This window comes from Paramisgurnus dabryanus, chromosome 21 (genome assembly GCF_030506205.2).
Source record: "Paramisgurnus dabryanus chromosome 21, PD_genome_1.1, whole genome shotgun sequence".
In the NCBI taxonomy this organism is placed as follows: Eukaryota; Metazoa; Chordata; class Actinopteri; order Cypriniformes; family Cobitidae; genus Paramisgurnus; species Paramisgurnus dabryanus.
The window spans coordinates 32,574,178-32,595,164 of NC_133357.1; the positions used below are offsets into that span (position 1 = coordinate 32,574,178).

Sequence of the window (20,987 nt, forward strand, 5' to 3'; positions counted from 1 at the left end):
GAGTGGATGAACCGCTGAAACTTTTTTGGAAACGTTATTTTAAGGTAAAAAAAACTCTTTGGTGTTGCTTTAAGCCATAGATATGTATAAAGGCTAGATGGCTTACCGCTGAGTCCCTAATGGCATCACCTGGCGGCCATCTTACGACAGGGCGCTCGCTCACTCGTAGCATTGAGTTTAATGGTGAAGGTACTTTTAAATGACCATAACTTGCTCAATTTTCTACCGGTTTGGTATTTACAAACGTTATTAACGTGGCTATAATACTGGATGCTTTGACATGTTTCATGAATTTTTTATATATTTTTAGTATAGGTATGCAGTGTCAGTTACATCTTTGACGTTTATAACAAACCAAACCGTTTGAAAATCGGTAAAAAATTAAGCAAGTTATGGTCATTTAAAAGTACCTGCATCATTAAAACTCAATGCTAGGAGTAAGCGAGCGCCCTGTGGTAAGATGGCCGCCAAAATGCAGACGTTCCACTCAATTGGCCAGCAGCGCGGGCGAGCCATCTAGCCTTTATACATATCTATGCTTTAAGCAACATGCTCATACTCTTCTCACCCTCAACCTGTAGGAGTTTCTTTAATCTTTTGAACTCAGAAGAGGATATTCATTAATGATGGCAAGCAAACAGGTAAAGTTACCCACCGATTTCCATAGTATTTGTTTTTCCTACTATGGAAATCAATAGGTACTGTCAACTTCGTTATCATCCTTTATGAAATTAACTTCTTCTGCATTCAAAAGATTAAAGCCGCTCTTAAAATTACTTTAAGGGTCGTAATTTAAGATTTGTAAGCAATTTTGTAAAAAAAAAAAAACACCACATCAAATATGTACAAATCCTGAACTTTATTACCATTTTGAATATAAATTCCTGCAGTCCTCAATAGAAAATGCAGAGTGTATACATTGAAAAGATCTAATTTGCTCCCAAACCAGTTTTGTGCACGGGCACATTAAAAACAAGACATCAGTATTAAGGGTGCATGTTAAAAATCACTGCATCACACAGCCATAGTACCATCATAGTTTTCTCAGTGGGGGCTCAGACCTAAGAAAATAGTAGGATGTTACAAAAACAGCCCTAACTTTTAGGGGCAACATATCCATGATATTGCAACTCAAGAAACCAATTCAGTGCACCAAACATATGTATACAAAAGAATTAAAACAACATATCAGCTGTGAACAGTTAAGCATCTTTCTGAATCAATGCAGTAATTCCTGTTGCATGCCCAGATGATTATGTACGAAAAAGTTTGTTCATCAATGTGCACACAGCTGTAAGCAAATTCAGTTTTAAAAAGAAACTGAAAACCACAGTAAAGAAACTGCTATGAATGGATCAGATACTGCACTTGAGAAAAGAAACACACCTGGCAAAGGATACACTGAGACTTAATTTAAGAGAAAAGCAATCCATCATAGGCTGTTGTAAAGTGAGGTATGAATGTGACAGTCAAGTCCAGAGTAGAACTGACCCAGTTGCAGTATTCGGGGTTTAACTAACAACTTTTGTAGCAGCATTAATTTCTCAGACCTAGTCACTAGACCGATCAGCGTTCCCTGACATGGAATTTAGCACGTCAAAAACATCAACACACAGTAAAGATAAGGTCATGCTAAATCTGAACTGAACGGTCTCAGCAGACCATAAGAAGACACAAGTAGTATGGCTGGGAAACAGAGCAAATGGAATGACCTAGCACAGTCTAGTAAAGCATGTTTGTTGGTTAACGGTGGCATCTCGGAATAAAAAAAAACTAGTTTGCTTCGTTGCTGTTGATCAGAAAGACTTCAGTCCTTTCTAAAAAATTCAATAGCAATCATAAAAAAACTGCAATAAAGTCATGGCCAGACAACCACAAGCTTCACTATCATGTCCAATAAACTGAAATACACCACATTGAGTACGGGGAATACTGACTACATAACTTCAGTTATCAAATCAAGAATAACAAAATCAGTGAAAGATTAAGAAGAATTTTGCATCTAATAAAAAAACCACAAAAACATTCAATGACACGTTGATTATGATGTGCTAAAAATTATCACTCACACACATGCTTAATTTTATTTCTAACTCGAGTGACAATAGCTAATATGAAAACTAAAGACATTGAGTTACCACACACGCACAAACCAAATTAAAAACAAGTAGGTCAATCCACCTTTGTCCAGTACACAATTATATGAATTTCACACAACATACCACATCTTAGACTAGTAAAAAAACAAAACTCATGGCCTGACACTGTAGTTTATGGAAAAAAAGAAACAGTATTCAGCAATTGCTTTGTGTCAGTCGCATCAGAGCATATCTTTGTCCAGTATAATGACAGACACTTTCAACCAATTACTCATTGAGTGCGAGACACACACAGATGTGAATGCATCCATGAATAGACATACAGTATTTGAGTCTTTCCAGTGACGTTACACAGAGAAGGCGCATGTTGTGTACAGGCCTCCCTGACTCTAGGGGGGTACTAGAACATAATGGTGAACAAGAGAGGAAGGGTTGCAACAGTGTAAGGGGTTGGGGTGTCAGTCCAGCTCTGGTCAACAGGAAGAAATGTTGGATTGTGAGGTAAGCATGAGTTGCTAGTTACTGTTCCTCTTCTTCCTCTTCCTCCTCCTCCTCTTCTTCTTCCTCCTCAGAGGACTTTGATGGCTGCTCCTCCTTCTCCTGGAACAACAAAGTGAGCCAATCAGTCAAGCCATCTTACATCTTGCATTACAAAATGCACAGTGGTTTCCACAATTTATGTAAAATGACACTCATGTATTAGCAATTATTTAAGAACCTAAAATAAGTTATTTAAATAAATTCGTTTTAAGCATTTTGTTGTGGTATGCCTAGTTACAGTTAAGATTACATAAATCATTCCAGATACTTCTATAGCACTATCATGATTAAATCAACATATAACCCCTTAAACTTTTAACTTTGATAAGGGCAGAAATCACGACTTGGTTAATAACAAAAATAAAACACGCTCTCATTCAATTTACAATCGGTCATTCCTGCAAGTGCTTCAAATGCACATTATGAACACACACACACACACACACACACACACACACACACGAGACATACTTCTTTCTCTATGAAAACAAACTCTGACAGAGTGTGTAAAATGTGTTTAAATTAGTCACTGACATTTGTGTAACCACAATTACTAGAAGACATCTAAAATATGATGAATATCTAAAAAAAAAAGATGAATTAAACAAAAAGCATGTGGAATTGTGAAGTAAAAGTAGTGCAACTTAAAGTCAGGGGTTTCTATGACTCAACTCACTGAATTCCTGTGGACACAACAGTGGTGCCAGAGCTGTTTCTCATGTGAAATAAATGCAGCATGAAAACAGAGCCTATGACTACTATGTGAGCTGTCTAGGAAACGGCAGAAACTATGTTTAATTACATGCCAATCTGACTTACCAGAATGAAGATAATTAATCTGGTCATCAAAAACAACATACAAAGGAAAGGGTTTGTAAGCAGAGGTGGACATTTTTCAAGTATCAGTAATTTATCAGCATTTTCCAATTGGGACACATAATTCACTACATTCCAAAGCATAATCTTAACTTCTACTTACTTTTACTTGAGCAAAAAGCACTACAATGTAATTAGGTATTAAATGAAATTTTATGAAACATAGTGGTTCAGAATGAAATGAAGTAGAAATTTTCCAAAGAAAAATACACTGATCCCAGCATAGATCATTAAAAAAAAGGGAGTAAAAAAACATCACTACTGTCCATCTCTGTTTTTAAGAAATCCCTCATGATAAACAGCTAAATTTTTTGTTGCTGCCCATGGCAAATTACCACACACAAAACAGGTTTAGCCGTGTGGTTTTATTACATAGCCACGCTGAAGACGTTATTTTAGGATGTGCATAAACTAGATACTCACTGCTTTCTTGGGTCTTCCACGGCGTTTTCCCCCTTCAGATGCCGACGCTATAGCTGCTTTCTAGGACAAAATGAGGGAGAGTAGTTAACTTCATGATAAATATGCAGCTGAGCACTAGAGGGCACTGTTAAGCTCATACTAGCAGGCAGCCCAAGGGTAGTAAGTTCATTGGTTATTGTATTAGAAACTGACACAACCAGCATGCAGTGCACTTGAGTTCGCTGGCCACCTGTTTCAGAACGAAGAGACAGCTGCTACAGCCAGGCAAGAGAGACCAACACAGCACGGAGGGGAAGTGTGTTGTGTACACACAAAAGAAAAAGCTGTGCGCATATGGGGGGAAGGGTTGGTGGGTCAGCTGTTGTTTTTAACAATAGATCATGGAAGAGACAGAAGAGTTGAAGGGGGATGGGTTATCATCACTGAGACTGCCTAAGCTGCCCATGCACCTGCAACACACAATGTTTGGTACGCCACAGGAAACTAGCAGGAAGTCTGGAGAATTCAACAGGAACTGAGCAGTCAATTTTATCTGTGCGCTCTTATGAAAACAAGATTGCTCATGGTACACTGCACTCTTCAGTTTTGTCTCAAATCGTATAAAAGCACCTGCTAGATGCTTTGATGTAATTGGTATGGTCATTATACTCTTTAAGGGACTGAACAAAAATACAACAAGTAAATTTAAATATGTTTTAGATTAAAAGAATCTAGAACAGGGGTCAACAATCCTGCTCCTGGAGGGCCGGTGTCTCTGCAGAGTTTAACTCCAACCCAAATCAAACACACCTGAAGCAGCTAATTGAGGTGCTTCATGTTTGTTTGATTAGGGTTGGAGCTAAACTCTGCAGAGACACCAGCCCTCCAGGAGACGAATTGGTGACCACTGTTCTAGAAGAACAACTTTAGTTCTGCCACATTTCAAAAGACATTTTCAAGTAATTAGGGGTCAAGCCCAGAATGGGCAAAGACCCCTATTCTGCCCTACAAAGCCAAAGCGCAGTAACTACGCATTTGGTCAAAATTGAGTTAAGGGTTGAAATGGGCTTTGTGAGATCTGTTGTGTCTTGTGACAAAGTCTCCTGGTTCAATATTGTCCCATTTCAGAGAAACGTGTGTGCCAAAATTGAAGTTACATGTTTAACTGGCTGGTGTAAAAAACTTTAAGGGCATTTTTCTCAGTTTCAGTGTTTGCGTAGTTACTGCACGTAGCCTTTGTAGGGTAGTATTGTATCTGTTAGTTTTCTTTTTCTTATTATTCCTCCTCCGCCATTGCGGTCTATGGCAGCCCATAGCAGTGTACATAGGAAAGTTATGAAATTTTGCACACTGATAGAGGACTGTCCAAAAAGTCTCCACAGCAAATTTGGAGTCTTAATCTCTAACCCGCTAGCGCCACCAACAGTCCAAAGTTGCACTTATGTTTTTGCTTATAACTTCTGATCCATAAGTCCTATAAACAAAATTCTTGCTTCCTCTGATTCCTTGGCTCAAGACGATTCGATTGGAAAATCGATATGCAGCATCTATAGACCCTCAAGGCAAAAAGTTATTAAAAGAATTTTGATAAACCAATCCGTTGTCGTATAGCGCATCAACAAATTTTACGTAGAGCGCAAAAAAAGAGGTTTTAGTCTGTATCTTTGGCAATCTTATGCCTATTGACACGACACTTGGTAGTTGTGATGCCAGTCAGGAACTGGGTGTGTATGCACCGTTTCGTCGCAGCGCCACCTAGTGGTCATACTTATGCTTTACATGCCTTTAACTAAGGCTCTGATCGGTGTTTTTTCACGGGACTTGTTTCCCTGAAGTCCTGAGTAGTTGCCGAGTCCAACGATACCAAACATGCCAGATTTTGCCTTACGGTTAGCCCTGCGCAGCAAAACAGCACTTAAACATGGCAAATATCTCCGCGAGCGTAATTCTGACGGACTCGAAAACACCATAGGAAGAACATTGCATTACCTTCTGAACAAAATGTTATATTGGTGTTGTATTAAAATTTTCATCAGAAATGGCCGAAAATTGCAAAAAACGAAAAATTACCTTTGAATTTTGTGTTTTTTACACATACATGGTTATAACTTCGCAACGAAAAGAGATTTTTTTCACCAGATTTGATACGCTGATGTAAGACCACAGTCTGAGGCTACACAAAAAAAAAAAAAATTGTATGCTTGCACCACTAGAACGCCTTAGGATTGCTTGATTTCAAAGGTTTTGTTCAACTTTAAGGTCATACAACTGTTTCTTCTCTAAACTAAAGTGTATAGTCATGAAACTAGCTAGATGTAACAGAGTTATGACCCAAGTTTGCATGCACAATTTTGTCATTGCGCCACCTAGTGGTTTTGAGAGAGAAATGTTTTGCCTAAAACTACTGCAACAGTACGTCTAAAAACTTGAGTCATCATGGATTATTCCTTTCATGGCTTGGAGATCATTGGTGCATGCCAATGAACTCCTTAGCAACCAATTACGATACTTTTCTACCCTTTTTACAAGAGCTATCTCTCTGCATCAGAACATCGTAGAGACATGGGGGTGGTCTCTTTTGACTCATTAACACCACTGTAACATTTTGTGAGCTGAGAATTGCCACTGCAAGCACCACTCACATTTTATTCAGTGTTCTAGTTGTCAATGCTCTTTGAGAAGAGAGGGAGAGATTACACTGAATGAAAACACAGCTTTTTTGCTGATAACGGTTATATTATTTAGTCTGAAATCAAGAGATTTTCCTAGGTTCTTTAAACTGCTCATCCGAATTCAACTTTACTTTCTTCTGTGCCCTTTTTGGCTTGACCCCGGCATTGCTGCTTGCAGCTATTTAGGGCTGCACGATCACAGGAAAAATTATGATCACGATTGTTTTGCTCAAAATTTTGATCACGATTAAAAATACGATCATTCTTTTAGTGAAGAACTTCTATTTACTTCAGGATTTTTATTACACTTTACAGCCATGTATATAATATTATATACATTTTATAGGCCTATATTATAAAATATTTTATTGTTTTGTAATATCCACAGCTCCCATTCTCTTAGATCTTCTTAAAACATTTAAAATAATTGCGCAAAATTCCGCATAGATTTTGCAAAAGAAATCCGCAGAAATAAAAATAACAAAAATAACTCCTTACACAGATTCCTTACAGCTTTTTGACTATTGCAGCAATTAAAAAAGTTCAGTTTTAACTGTCAAAATTATAAAATATCTTTTATTTATTTTAGAGCCTTTTTTGTTTGTTAAATTAAGGTTTTTGATACTGACCAAGCGGTTAGCGGCCGACAGCTAACGTCATGTTGACGACTTGTTTGATCAAATGAGCCTCTCAAATCAACAATTCACTTGCCTACAATAACATCTATATAAAATATATATTTTCAGCATATAATAATGTTAGTTTAAATGTTTATTATCAACACACTATTTTTTTTAAAGCGGAGGGGGGCTGCTTTGTTGCTCGCAGACGTGCAGAAAAATAATGAATCAAAACAAAACGAAATAAACATGAAACGAAATAAACATGCAGGTTGTTTTACCTTACACATTCCCTATGCATCAATTAAAATTCAAGGCTTTACACCGCATTTTTTACATGACTACCGAAAGTCGTCTTTTATAGATTATGCACAGTATTTAAGGTTTTTATTCAGTTCTCCATATTCCCCGATGCACTGAAGGTCCTGCTGCTGGCGGAGAGACTAAACACCGTTGCAACAGGTGCATTCTAAATGTGCGTAGTGGACTCGTGCGATAGGTTAAACGTCTTTCATAATTTATCAATGTCTCAACGTTTTTTTTAATTAAATTATTATATATAAAGGTGTAAAATCCAGAGGCCTGGCCGCATATCAACTGTGATGCTAAAATTGGTCCGAAACCCGACCCAATGGGCGTAAAAAGGCTGAAATGCAGGGCTCTAATATGTATTTATATCAAATTAGAATTAAACTAAAATAAAAACAAAACATTTTTTAATAAAAAATGCCCAAGATAAGCCTTTTATGTGGCAATATTTTTTTTAAACCCCTTGCTGCTCACGGTGCTTATTGAACACATATCCTTGGCTAACTTACATGATACGCGATCCGTTATTGTTGTCTGTGTCATGGAGGGTCGGGGATTTTTATGGTTGCGGCTTGTCTTCAGCTTTTAAAACTCTTGATATTTCACATTTGGACGGAACAGGAGCACAGTTTGCACAAGACTCGTGACTTACCTGATCAACATCACTTTCCTCAAATCCGAAATATCCAAACAATGGAGTAGGCCTATATGACCCTTTTTGGGAATTAAACATACATATTTCTGCACTTTCTTCTTGTTGCTCTGCCATTATGTTCGAATGACTGTAAATCTCATGATGGTAACGTATTTCTACCTTAACACAGACTGCACTTGCAAAGAAACACTCCATTTACTCTGACTCCGCCCATAACAAACGCATTGCTTGATTCTAGACCGTCTGTTTTGTGCTTGGTCTTTGGCACATTAATCGCGACAATTGCCATTAATTAATCGTGGGGCACGCATATCGTTATCATGATAAAAATACGATTAATCGTGCAGCCCTAAGGTATATTTTTGTTTGTTGTCATTTATGACTGTGCACTTCCTGCAAACAATGCACTTTCTTAGGAAGCAGAACAGCTGAGAATCATATCTACTCACTTTGCCCTTAGATGCTGTGGTGCTTGGCTTATTTTTGCTGCCCTTTGGTCTTCCTCTAGGTCTCTTCGGTGTTGGAGATCCACTGGGTTCCTGCTGTGAGAAGACAGTACATGTATATTAAGACTAAACACTTAAAACAGGGTTTATCCTTGTGTACCACATGTTTACATTAGAATGCGATCAATTGCCAATAAACCTAAAATATTAATCGCTTCCACTAATAAATGTACTGTTTCACAACATTTATTTATGCCCTGGATTACTTAAAGGTGGAAAAGAGGATGTTTGTTTAATACATTTTTGCAATATTACTTGAAACTGTCTTTACTAAATGATAAAAGACTATTTATTAGCTGCACTGAAAGTGATATTATTAATATACTCCATCTGTGCACCAAAAAAGGGCCTTAAAAACATCAGCCAATTCCTCATGCGGTCATCGCATCAGCGATTGGCCCTCTGGCTTGTCAATCACTGCCATTATGATCCTTGTGAGAGACGTGCGCGCTCCAGTAACTAAACACAGGCGATTCATGCGCCATTTTTTAAATCAACATATAACTAATCAATGCATACTGGTGAATAGTTGTCTTAATCTTGCAGTTTTGCAGTGATGTAAAAGGACTGATACTGACTAGGAGGGTACGACAAGATCTTATGTGACAGATCTCGTGCAACAAGATCACGAAAAAACCTGCAAAACCTTTTACAGTTTATGCATTTTATTCTTTCTTTTACTGCATGTGTTTTTTTGTTTGGGAACTTGTATGAAGTCTGAGACATTTTGTTTTAGTTAATCATTAACAGGGTTTATACAGAAATCCTTAAGTTAAATTTACTACCTTTTTTACTACCTTCAGAATATTTTTTAAAACCATCACGACACTGAATTGCAAGAGTTAATCAGCGACCTTTCTATTATTTACACAGATTTTGACATATATAACATACAAAAAAGAATTAAAATGAAAAAAATTCTTCTGACTGAAATATTTTTCAGGCCAAGTCATATTCCTTTACCTAACACTATGTAGGCGAGACCAATAGCATTTTAAGGGGAGATTTTTTTGCCATAAATTCCATATTGAAGTCTCATGTGGCATATAGGTAGCTGTAGTTTGCAGGGCATTTCAGATTAAGGCGAAACTGCTAAATAACTCACTATACTGTATAAAAAGAAAACATGAATATCACCACCTTTAATGAATCTTTGATTAATTATTTATTAATTGTAAATGTATTTATTTTAGCATTTACTAATAATTTTTTAATCAAAGTTGAAACTGTTAACATTAGTGAATACACCGTGAACCACCGTCAATTACTGTAATGACATAATTAATTAATGCTTATATACTCTATATTTTTCATTGTTTGTTTATGTTATATAATGCATTTACTAAGGTGAACAAATACAACTTTTTTATATCATATTATTCAGTACACATACACAAATAATCCAGGGTCTGTTCTGTCCACACAACAGCTTACATTCACAGCTCTAATACAGTAACGTTATGTATGAATATAAACCCTGAACGAGTAACTCGAGTCAAACTAGTGTACAATTCGCACAGGATGTCTGTAACCATAGTGACAGTTGTTAATTGAATGACTGTACCTTTATCAACAAATTATTATGTTACAATAGAGGCAGCGCTGATGTGCTAGTTTATGCGCAATGTTTCTGCTGTTTACTTTCTTCTAAGACCTAAATGGTCGTGTTTATATGAGGATATTTGCAAAGACTGGATTTTTGAGGCATATGTGTTATTTAAGGCCAATAAAGCGGCAAAAATACGTACAACACAAGCTCAATGAGAAACGAATGCGCGGCTAGCATGCTCCTCTGACACAGAAACAGCGGACGCACTGTTGTTTGTGTTTGAATGGCTTAAAATCACTTGTTTTTAAACGGCTGTGCTTAAATATATGTTACGTTTTTGTGACCACACGCAAAAGCAACTGCAAGAACCGACAGGTGGATGACATCAAAGTCCCGCGAGATAATTTCGGAAGCAGTCTCATCTTATGATTACTCGTCATTCGCTCTCAAGGGATTTGGATGTCATCTGCCTTTTGGTTGTTGTGGCGCCACATGAAGTTTACCCACGAGTTAAACAAACCCGTTGTACCAGCCACTGGCTATATCAGCATAGCATTAAAAAGGGTGATGCGGATGATCAGTAACGTGAGAAATCATTTACCCCCAAAATACAGGACCCTTTACGTTAGTCATACTGTGCAAAGACACGCAATTACCTGTTTGGTTTTCTTAGCCCACGAACTGAAAGGCTTGCCAATCTTCATTATTTCGCTAAACTTTTACCTCAGCTTAACGTGATAGTCAGAAAACCCGTAGTGGATCCGGTCCGTAGTGATTACAGAACGCTTACAGCGGAGAGAGGAACGTGATTCGGCTCCACTCCAGGCTTTGATCACATCCCAGAGACGAAAGATCTTTGATTATTTGCCCAGATATGCAGGTGATTTGAACTAATTTCCAGGCATCATAACGTTACAAAAAGCAATCGAAAATTTACTACCTCGACAGATGACGCTTACTACTTTTTACTACTTTTTACTGGCCTTAATTTGGCAAAATTTAATTTACTACCTTTTACTACCTTTTACAACCCCGCGGAAACCCTGATTAACATGTGAAGCATCTCAGCAGTTTAAACCCTTACTCTGAGATTACATGATTTAATGTCTGCATGTTCTTGCTCATGAATTAAAGTGGCTTTATCAGTTCTATTGTGAAGATTTGGACAAATATCAAAGTTCTAAATGGATTAAAAACGTTGTTTGGCCAAAAATAAGTGTTTTCTCAATCTGAAATGAAAACAAAAACAAAAATTACAAGTACGCTGTTTGTTAAATTCATATATCAAAATTTATTTTTCAAAACTGAGTTAATTATATTTTGACAAAAATTATATTAAAAAAAAAACTTCAAAACAATGCATGATTTGTTGGAATCTGACACAATTTATAAAAAACAACATGTGTTTGAAGTTAACAGAGTCAGATAAGTGAGTTAATAAAGTTAAAACATTTTGAGGGTTTAAAAGCAAAATCACCTTAATAAAAATAATAATAGGTAAAGATTTAGCACACAAAGTCAAAAACAATACTGAAGATATTAGGGATGCACATATACCGATACTGGTATCGGCCTCGATACCACATTTTCTAAAGTACTCGTACTCGTTAAAAGTCCCCCAGTGTTTCACACAGATCTGAAATTTAGTTGTGGTGGTAGCTGGTGAAAAGGGCAATCATTATTATCCACCGACAACAAATGGTCTACTATACATGTAACAAAGAACTAATAATGTGTGACAACACAATACTTTGATTTATAAAACATTCATATTAATTTCACATTATAGTTCATTAATCTAACCACCCCAAACTTTTTTTGCCATAAACAAAGCTGACACTGTTTGTCAAAGCACCACGAAAACACTTTATGTTTTTGCACTGATATATGAAGCAATTTGATGACCCCTTTATTCAAACTCAATTATATACAATACTATGTATACTATAGCCTATATAGACAGTGCAGGTCTATAGATTATAAATGTGACTGATGTTATAATGTTAATAACTTCTATTAGATGCACTTTTACTGCTTCTGCTTTCTATTTCTCTTTTGCCGATTAAAAAAAGCTTAATCCACTAATTATTTCAGATTTAAAAGTCTACTTGCTGTCCCGATGACAGACTTTACATTACAGCTTTGCGTTTTTTATATCCTGAGTCAGCTAGAGCTTTGCTCATTCAGTATTAGCACTGCTTTTTGCTACAATCTCTGTGCAAACTGTTTAGATTTTAGTAAAGATATTGTCTATTAATAGTAAGATTATTAAAAAAATGGGATAAAGAAAATGAAGCGGCGCGTGGTCGTGACAAGAGCCAGTTGCTATCGCCATAGAAACCGGAGGCACGCTGAAACAGCACTCGAGCTTTAGCGCGGTAGCGCTCACGGCCGTTCTCCGATCGACTCGGGTTTTACACACAATATTAATCAAACTTGGGACCCGAAGTAATGAACTAGGACCGACCCGGACCCATCTGACCATTTAAAATATAAACCCGGAACCGTACGGGTCCCGCGTCCTCAGTGAAGAAAGACCTCTAATGGTAAAACTCTGCTCAAGTTCAGAAACATGAAAGGATACAATGTGACACTGAGGTTGCTTCGCGTCGCGCCCAATTCAGTGAGAAACAGAGAGCACGTGAACGGACACTCAACCGGAGAGACACAACGTGCTTGCACGCAAAATGAAGCCAACTTAGATGCTATAAACACATATGCACATAAGCATATGCGACCATTTTGGTCGCAGTGTGTTCCCTGGCTGCTCCGTATGTGCTGCTGCAGTTGATCCAGTTTGCCGCACTGGATGATGAGTTTATGACGCGTGCATCATCTTCACGGTCACCCGACCCCCACCTCTCTCTCGCGCTCTCTCTCGAAAACACGGGTCATCCAGTCGAGTTCAGAAAATACGAAAATTCGTAAAGTGATTTTTTTTACCTGGGCGCAGCGCCCAAGTAGAGCCTATGTATGGGAAACACTGTCCCCCGATACCGGGGATCGATACCACGGTCTGAGAAATGTCTATGTTTGGCGGCGTGTAAGGGGTTAATGCCTCGTTGTGTCCAAAGAGGCAGAGTTTACAACAAACTGGAAAACTAGTCCCTTGTTTTTTTTTTGTTAAATTATATGACTAAAGCTGTTACCTGTAAATTTAAATCATGTTTTTTTAAGTACTCTGTATCGGCAAGTACTGAAATGCAAGTACTCGTATTCAAAAAGTGGTATCGGTGCATCCCTAAAAGATATGTTAATCTTTTATTGTTTGATTGACATTGACAAGGTCCATGTTGTTTTTGGATCGCATTGTACTCCTAGACTTCTACAATATTTTCGATCCGGCCTTTTTCGGCAATATCCATCTAATATCGATACTGAATATTGCATCAGCCCAAAACTATCAGAAACCATACAAATAAAGATCAATTTAGATGCTTAATGAGTATTTATAAGATTGGGATCACTCGACGAGGGCTTTATGTACCATTTTTATGAAAACCTAAATTGTGATCAAAATCAACATTTATACTTTTTTTACCTCTAGCTCAAAATTAGAAGGTGTGCATTCAGACTAATTTTGCCAGCACGGGTCACAAATGTTCTATTACTACCTTATTTGAAAAGGTCATGAAAAATAATATTCAGCTCTGCTGGTTGGCTTTTACACAGAGCAGCTCCTTCAGTAACCCTGTGTGCATACAAACAGACCTTCTATTTGAGCCTTTAATCAGACAAAGATTCAGAATTTGAAGAATAATCATTTGTTTGAAGATTGTTACTTTGTGTTTTTTCAGTATAGACCTGCAAAACGTAACTAACGTCAATAGTAGAACTTCAGCCTAAATGTTAGCATGTAGCATTGACTTGCATATAACGCTAACTCAGTCACAACTTTGTTTTTAGCATTGTCCTTAATTTGATGTCTAATTTAATGTTGGGGCATACATCTTGACTGTAACGTCACAGTTGGTGTTATGTTGAGAAATGTATGTAAAGACGACCGCTGGAAAATGGGCCAAAGGTTTACATAAGGAGGAGACAATCGTGTTTTACATTACCATGTACAGAACTCTTTTTAATATCATCTATACCTAGATATAGTTTTACATTCTACCTAGGGGTGTGACGGTCATTATATAACCGTGAGACCGACAGTTATAGTTGAAACCCGTCATTAGAACTCAATAACCGGCAAAACCGTGTTATTAAAATAATTTTTTTAAAATCTTTATCATAAAGAATTTTTAAATACTAATTAAAAACAATTGTTTACAGTTTGTGTTATACGCCCGCTCACGTTCTCACGCAGTGAAAAATACAGAGCGGAGCAGACACTGACTGACAACGCGCTGACATACAGGACAAACCAGGTTGCTTTTCGGTTACTTTTGAGATGACCATGAGAAGGAATGTTGTTTTAACCGCGGAAAGGCGTCAGTACTCTCCGCTTTTCAAGTCCAAATCCTCCCATGCTAATCTACTAACTCTCTTGAACGCACATTCACTGCTAGTTGTCTTGCTGTTAGTTTTAAAGAAACGTAGAGCAAGTAGCTAATCAGCGTCTAGTTTATTCAAACGCCGGGTGAGCACTGTGCAGCGCGTCTGCGGAGAGCGTTTGCTGCGCGTGGCCATTGTGCTTTTACACCGGCTGCGTTTAATAACAATCTCAAGTTCACACATTACTTTCTTTTACCTGCATTTATGAGCAAAACCTCTTCAATACGCCTTTAATCCACATTGTTTTCGTGCTGTTCTGGTCCGTGTAATGACAGATATAGACACAATTACAGACATAAAAAGCCCAATGCACAAATCTGTTTCTGAAGATTATTCAAATAGATGATAGATGAGAGAGTGACAACGCAGTCTTCTGGCAACAGTGTGTTTTTTAAATATTTCATTGCTTTCTGTTAAATTGTTCAAAGTTATTACTGTTTAAAACACACTTGGCATCACATTCATGATTTTATGGTAAAATGACACTTTCCCGTCAATCCACGAGCATTTAAATGAGCAAAACGCCCCTCACCGACGGTTATGTTATGAACCGTCACATTTGACTCACGTCATTACCGTCATCACCAATTCTAAAACCGGCACACCCCTAATTCTACCTCACCTTTAAAAGATTATTGCTCACTTTTATTACCATATATTTTATCATTGAAGATTTCTTAAAGTGTAAAAATCTCATAGCGTGTCTAGGGGAGTAAGTGCAACATATTGCATCAAAACACAAGTATGTTATACGTATTATATTGTAAGATTCTTGCAGATACAATGCAATCCAGAGACTTAACCACTAATCAGCCACAACCTTAGCCACCTTGATGCCAAAAAAACTAAACGCACTCAATCTATCCCTAGCTAGGCAATACCGCATTTATTATTGAGGACGAACAGCCTGCGATACTGCAAGAGCTTGTCAGTAAACTCTAAATGCTCACTGCCGCTGCTAGCCATTTTTGTTGCCCAAGCATAAATTCCTTTATAATGCCCCCCACCCCCGACAAAAAAACTTTGTTGTTGCCAGTTAGATTTTATTACCAAACATATAACTCAATACCAAAAACACCTTTAAAAAGTTCCTAATAATATTTCTAAAGGCTAATGAAATAATATCGGCATTATAACTTTTTTCATTAGGCTATTTTTGGTGCGTGATTGGAGCAGCGGCGCTGTAAATGCTGCTCCATCTAAAAGCAGGTGAGGGCGATTTACTATGAATCATAGAACCGCATCACTGACGAGATACGCATGGCAATCCTATATGATATCGCCCACCCCTAGCCTAGAGCCATCCCTAGATAGTGCGCTTGATGTAACGACATAACGTGGTTAGCGACACGGGTTTCAGTCATGTTTAGGAAACAGAAACTGTGATGATAACCATTATGACCAAATGTTACCTCCGATAAAATTTTGACAGTATCGTAAGTTTTTAGACAGTAACAGGGCTTTTAGCTGGGATCATGTTTGTCCAATGTGACAACAAGCAAAAATAACAACGGACTACTTAAAATCAGTAAGTGCGCACTCAGTTCAACTTTACTGTGTGGTTTGATTGTCGGACAAAAGGGCGAATAGCAAAGGGGCACATAACATCTGTGTTAGGACTAGTCAGATCTCCTGTCAATCTAAACCTGGCGAATGGTCAACAGTAGGGCTGGGACAGTTGTAATTACCACAGCGGTGGTGGAGTCAACCGGCGGTCGGAAGTGCGCACCTCACAAATTATGAAAAATATAAAGTAAAATCTCGCCCAGTGAGATGTCTTCAGGTTCGTGTTAACGCAAACAGCCAGCAGACGTGGAGCTAATGCGCTAATTTGCAAAGGAAGGCTAATGATATCAGTGATGACCCGCTGGCTTGGGGGCGGAACAATGAGGAAAGATATTGGCCGTTTCTCAATCTGAAGACTGTAGCCTCCGGAGGTCGAATTTGAAAGCTGCATATGTCATCAAGATTTATAACATTAACAATTATAAAGTTGACTATTATTCTTTGTTAATCATACATTGTTGTAATATGCTTATGACTTGCAAATGTCTGAAAATAATAAACCAGGCTTGATATACAGCCGCGACCTCCGGCGCTACTAGTACACCATCAGAACGCGCTTTCAGTTTTTTAATTTTGGAAAGCAGTGTTAACAATAAGCAATATGTATAATATGCTGTCTGATTGTGGCCATGGATTACTACTCAGAGGCTCTAATTACATGGTTGAGTAATAGAAACTTTAAACCTAATGCCCTTGTGAGCTCCTAAGAGTGACAGCTACACAAACAAATCAGGCCCAGCCCAGGTATTTCCCACCAGCCAATCAGTAAGTGGATGAATTCAGTTTAACTGGGTTACTTCTGATTTAAATGGATCACGTTACACGCCATGGCCTTACAGCCACTCCAAATGATTAATGCACATGTGGAGCTCTAGAGAAGTTAAGTCTGTACAATGAATTTTAAGATACATATAAAATAACGCCCTTAGTTAAGCACATCTAGAAGCGTTACTCTAAAAATAGCATGTTTACATTTTCTTTTGAGCACACATGCAGGATCGCAAACAAATTCATGTGTGCCCCATTAAGCAAAAAATACAGTAGTTATATTGCAAAACATTAAAGCTAGAATCGAACACTGCAGTACCTGTGGATGCTTTCGTGGTCTTCCACGTCCTCTTTTCTCTGCTCCATCTTTCTCTTTAGAAGCCACTGTGTCCTTGCCAGTATCGCTCATTGTGTCTTACTGCAAAAAATATTGATATATTAGAGCACAATCAAATAATACATCCGAACTTAAAAGTAATACACAAGAGTATGGACACGAAATGGGAATTAACTTAACATTGAAAGCAATGAGGTAACTCGCTGATCGACCGGCTTCTCGTTTGTTTACAACACGCGCTAGGCCTGAACGCATGCGAACGCGAACACACACACACACACACACTTTATTGTAGGCCTATTAGTTAAAATACGCAATAAAATCGCATTGTGATGTTTAAAATGACCAGATAAAATACCTTCGACAGAGCTTCGAATCAGAATGCTAAAATGTGAGCAGCAGTTTCTACGGATGCTAGAACCGGAATATGAACACGCCGCGCGAGATTCGCGCCCTTTTAAATTCCCGAGCGCGTGAAAATATGATTTGCCCTTTACACTGCCGAGGTTTTGTCATGCAAAATTTAATGAAAAGAAAACAAGGTTCTATGCACGAAATACCTTTAAATTGTTTAGTCATTGATTTTCAAACACGGTTTCAAAAACTAAAAACGCATTTTGTTAAATAAATTTTACTACTAGCAAAATAAAAAACAAACTGTTCTGTTAAAATGATTCTGTTAAGATGCTAATTTTCCAAATTAATAACGCGTCCAGTAAACAATATGTCGCTTTGTACCGTGAGACCCATGAGATGTCTATAGTTCAATTGGTTTTTAAAGTCTGACCTAAACAAAAATTCTTGTTCGTTTTTCTTGTATTTATTTCACTTTTTGCAGATGGACAAACATACGAACTAAATGGAGCTCATGAATTTAGGAAAATGAAAACGTACCGCTTAATAAAAGCCGAAATGAAATCCAGTGCGTGAACAAACAGCGTGGTGTGGACACCTCGAATGAAATAAAGACTATAACCGCCTTCGGGAGTTTCAGGGGCATTTCACGCGTTCTTCTTCTTCTTTTCCAGTTTATTGGCAACCGCACTGTGCATTACTGCCATCTTCAGGTAGCATGGAGCTATTTCACGCGTTCTTCCACACACGGGAAATCAGTAGGGGTTCAGATAAAAATAGGGGGGACCGAGCAGGAGGTGGCTGCCATTGACGACCTGTAGGCAGTTACTGGCAGCCTGAAGGTAGGAGGGACCTGACAGTCGCTAACAGCCAATCAATATCGACCAACGTGAACTCAACCAATCACATATGACTACCGGTAAGTTTTAACGGAGTAATGAATGTAAGTTTGATTTTAACTGTTATCTTAGTAAACGATAGTGTAACTTTGCCTATTTTAGTTTAAATGTTACATTTATTCTAATTCGTGTTAGAAACGTAGTTTGTGTACCATGTTACATCATGTAACTTATAATTGTTGCTGAATGTTAGGGGGCTAATAACGTACTTCAAATATAACGTTTACGATTAAATATGTACGTTTGTTAACGTGTTAACAAGTGTCTATTGAATAATATAAACTGAATGTTGTTTGACTGGATTTATAGAAGATACAAGTGCAACACTGTTCATACTTTTGTGTTTAATTTTCCAAGTGATTGTGTGATATCCTCCAACTTATTGATTTTTTTCTTTTACTATAACAATTGACAAAACGGTTATTTTAACAACTACTCTTCTATTTCTGCCTTTCATCTTTTGTGTACCTGACTATCAGTTATGACAGGTAAGAAGCCATTACATTTCCAAAATCTTACTAACTTAAGTGAATTAATTTTTGTTTTGTTTGTTTGTTTTTATTTTTAGGAAGAAGCAGTGCACATCAACCATGTTGGAAGCATTCAAGGATGAGACAAAATGGCAGGAGAAAGAAGTGCAGAACATCAGAGTACATCTTGAACATCTTGCACATTCAATAATACGCAAACACTGAAAGTCTTTACCCTCACTAACTATTATAGTAGCTTTATGGCAAATGCCTGCTCCCATACGATGCACTTCTGTTTTTAGGGAACTTAGGCTGTGATGTTTGGCAGTTGTAGTAATTTTGGGTTTGTTTATAATACCCAATAGTTGCCAGATGCTGTCCTGTCAGAAATTCTTCTTTATGTGGTCCTGGAGGAGGGTGATGCTGCATTGTTAAATCTCTCTTTGGTTTGTTCCAAATTCAGAAGTCTGGTGGACAGGCACACTTCTGCTGGCTTGATGGTATTCATTTTCTTATACATATTTGATTTAAAGATGTTTAAAATGGTGCCATATCATTAAATTTCTCTGACATGTCTGAATGTTTATATATTTGTAATGGTCATTTATTATTTTTATCATTTCAATATATAGGTGTAACTAAATGGAGTACAAAGTCAGAGCCATCCCAGGACCTTTAGAAAATGTTTACACTGCAGCCGACACTGCAATGAAGTGTACAATAACTGCTTACAGGTGTGCAAATTAAGCATGAAATTGTGATCACTGCTAGGTTCATGGCAAAATGCAATGGGAATATGTCTGTGCATGCTTGTCTACTGTTAAGGTAATTTATGTATTAATGTCTCCATTTTCTTATGAATCCTCTAGGTTATGTTGGAAGAGGCAAACGAGGAGAGATGCAAGGCTTTTACTCTGAAAACACCCATCCAGGGTTTTGCAGTTAGTGGTGCATGATGCTACAGGAAGAATAACTCTGTATAACACATCAGTTCTGTTCTTAAAGTCTTGTAAATACCTCCAAGATTGTTGTTCGTGATTCTGATTTCTGACATCTACTAGGGAGTGCCCCTAATATTATGTGTGTAAAACTAACTGCAAAACCCTGGATATATATATATATATAAGAAGTTTTTTTGTCTCAAATCTCTTCTGCAAATCATGCACCAAAGGGTACTGTATTTCTTATGTTTTATATCTTAAGGACCACAATGGAAATAACCCTATGGGCTTTTTGTATTTTTATCCTTTTGAACACTTCATGTTGAACACTTCATATTGTTGTTCAATAAAGTATTTAATCAATTCAATCAATCAAAATCTGTCTAATACATGTATCCAAAGCTTTCTACTCTAATTAACTTTTTGTGTCTTTTATTAAACAATATAATATATATTCTCAACTCTTAATACTTTGCATTAAAGCAACACTTGGAGTATAAAATAACAACACCGGTTTCTAATGTTCTGAAGGATTGCATATGAAATTGGTTATAATACTTGGCTTATAAAGTTTGGATAATTTGCATATTACACAACGTGTGAATGTGTCTGTTTCTTGATTTACTAATGTAAAAAACAAGCAAAATAAAAAGATTTAAAGGTCATTGGTGAGACCTGTCTCTCTTTTTCATTTAGGCATGTGTGTGTGGCCTGTATAATAAATATACAACATACAGTACATCTAGTGGGAAGTGCCTCATAAATATGAATTCATTTATCTAGGTGTTTTTGTGCATCTCTTTCATTACTTCACACAAACATTGATTTAGACGCATAGTCATACATAAATATTCAGCTGGAATTTTACGTTTGGCCAAATTATCTTTTTCTTTGTTTAAATTCAATAAACATTTTTAATCAGAA

The 20,987-nt window shown here is 37.3% G+C and overlaps 1 protein-coding gene and 1 long non-coding RNA gene across 8 annotated transcripts; one reads left to right on the plus strand and one right to left on the minus strand.

Annotated features, from left to right (window-relative positions):
• Nucleotides 1–840: 840 nt before the first annotated feature.
• hmga1a (high mobility group AT-hook 1a) lies at nucleotides 841–18,439 on the minus strand. 6 transcript variants are annotated; one of them, XM_065282594.2, is made up of 5 exons: nucleotides 18,294–18,439; nucleotides 17,382–17,480; nucleotides 8,623–8,712; nucleotides 3,939–3,998; nucleotides 841–2,699 (listed from the first exon to the last, which is right to left on the minus strand). In XM_065282594.2, exons 2-5 carry the CDS (start codon nucleotides 17,469–17,471, stop codon nucleotides 2,619–2,621), a joined length of 321 nt encoding a protein of 106 aa, XP_065138666.2. In that variant the 5' UTR covers nucleotides 17,472–17,480; nucleotides 18,294–18,439; the 3' UTR covers nucleotides 841–2,618. The 6 variants fall into 6 exon arrangements, with proteins under 6 accessions (XP_065138666.2, XP_065138663.2, XP_065138667.2 ...); XM_065282591.2 differs by having other exon boundaries at nucleotides 8,623–8,715; nucleotides 18,294–18,436; XM_065282595.2 differs by lacking the exon at nucleotides 18,294–18,439 and adding an exon at nucleotides 17,758–17,889.
• Nucleotides 18,440–18,550: 111 nt separating this feature from the next.
• LOC135776147 (uncharacterized) lies at nucleotides 18,551–20,721 on the plus strand. Of its 2 annotated transcripts, XR_010544073.2 has the most exons (4): nucleotides 18,551–19,302; nucleotides 19,488–19,622; nucleotides 19,755–19,856; nucleotides 19,992–20,721. It is a non-coding gene; the product is annotated as an uncharacterized lncRNA (long non-coding RNA). The 2 variants fall into 2 exon arrangements; XR_010544072.2 differs by having other exon boundaries at nucleotides 18,551–19,622.
• The last annotated feature ends 266 nt before the right edge of the window (nucleotides 20,722–20,987 follow it).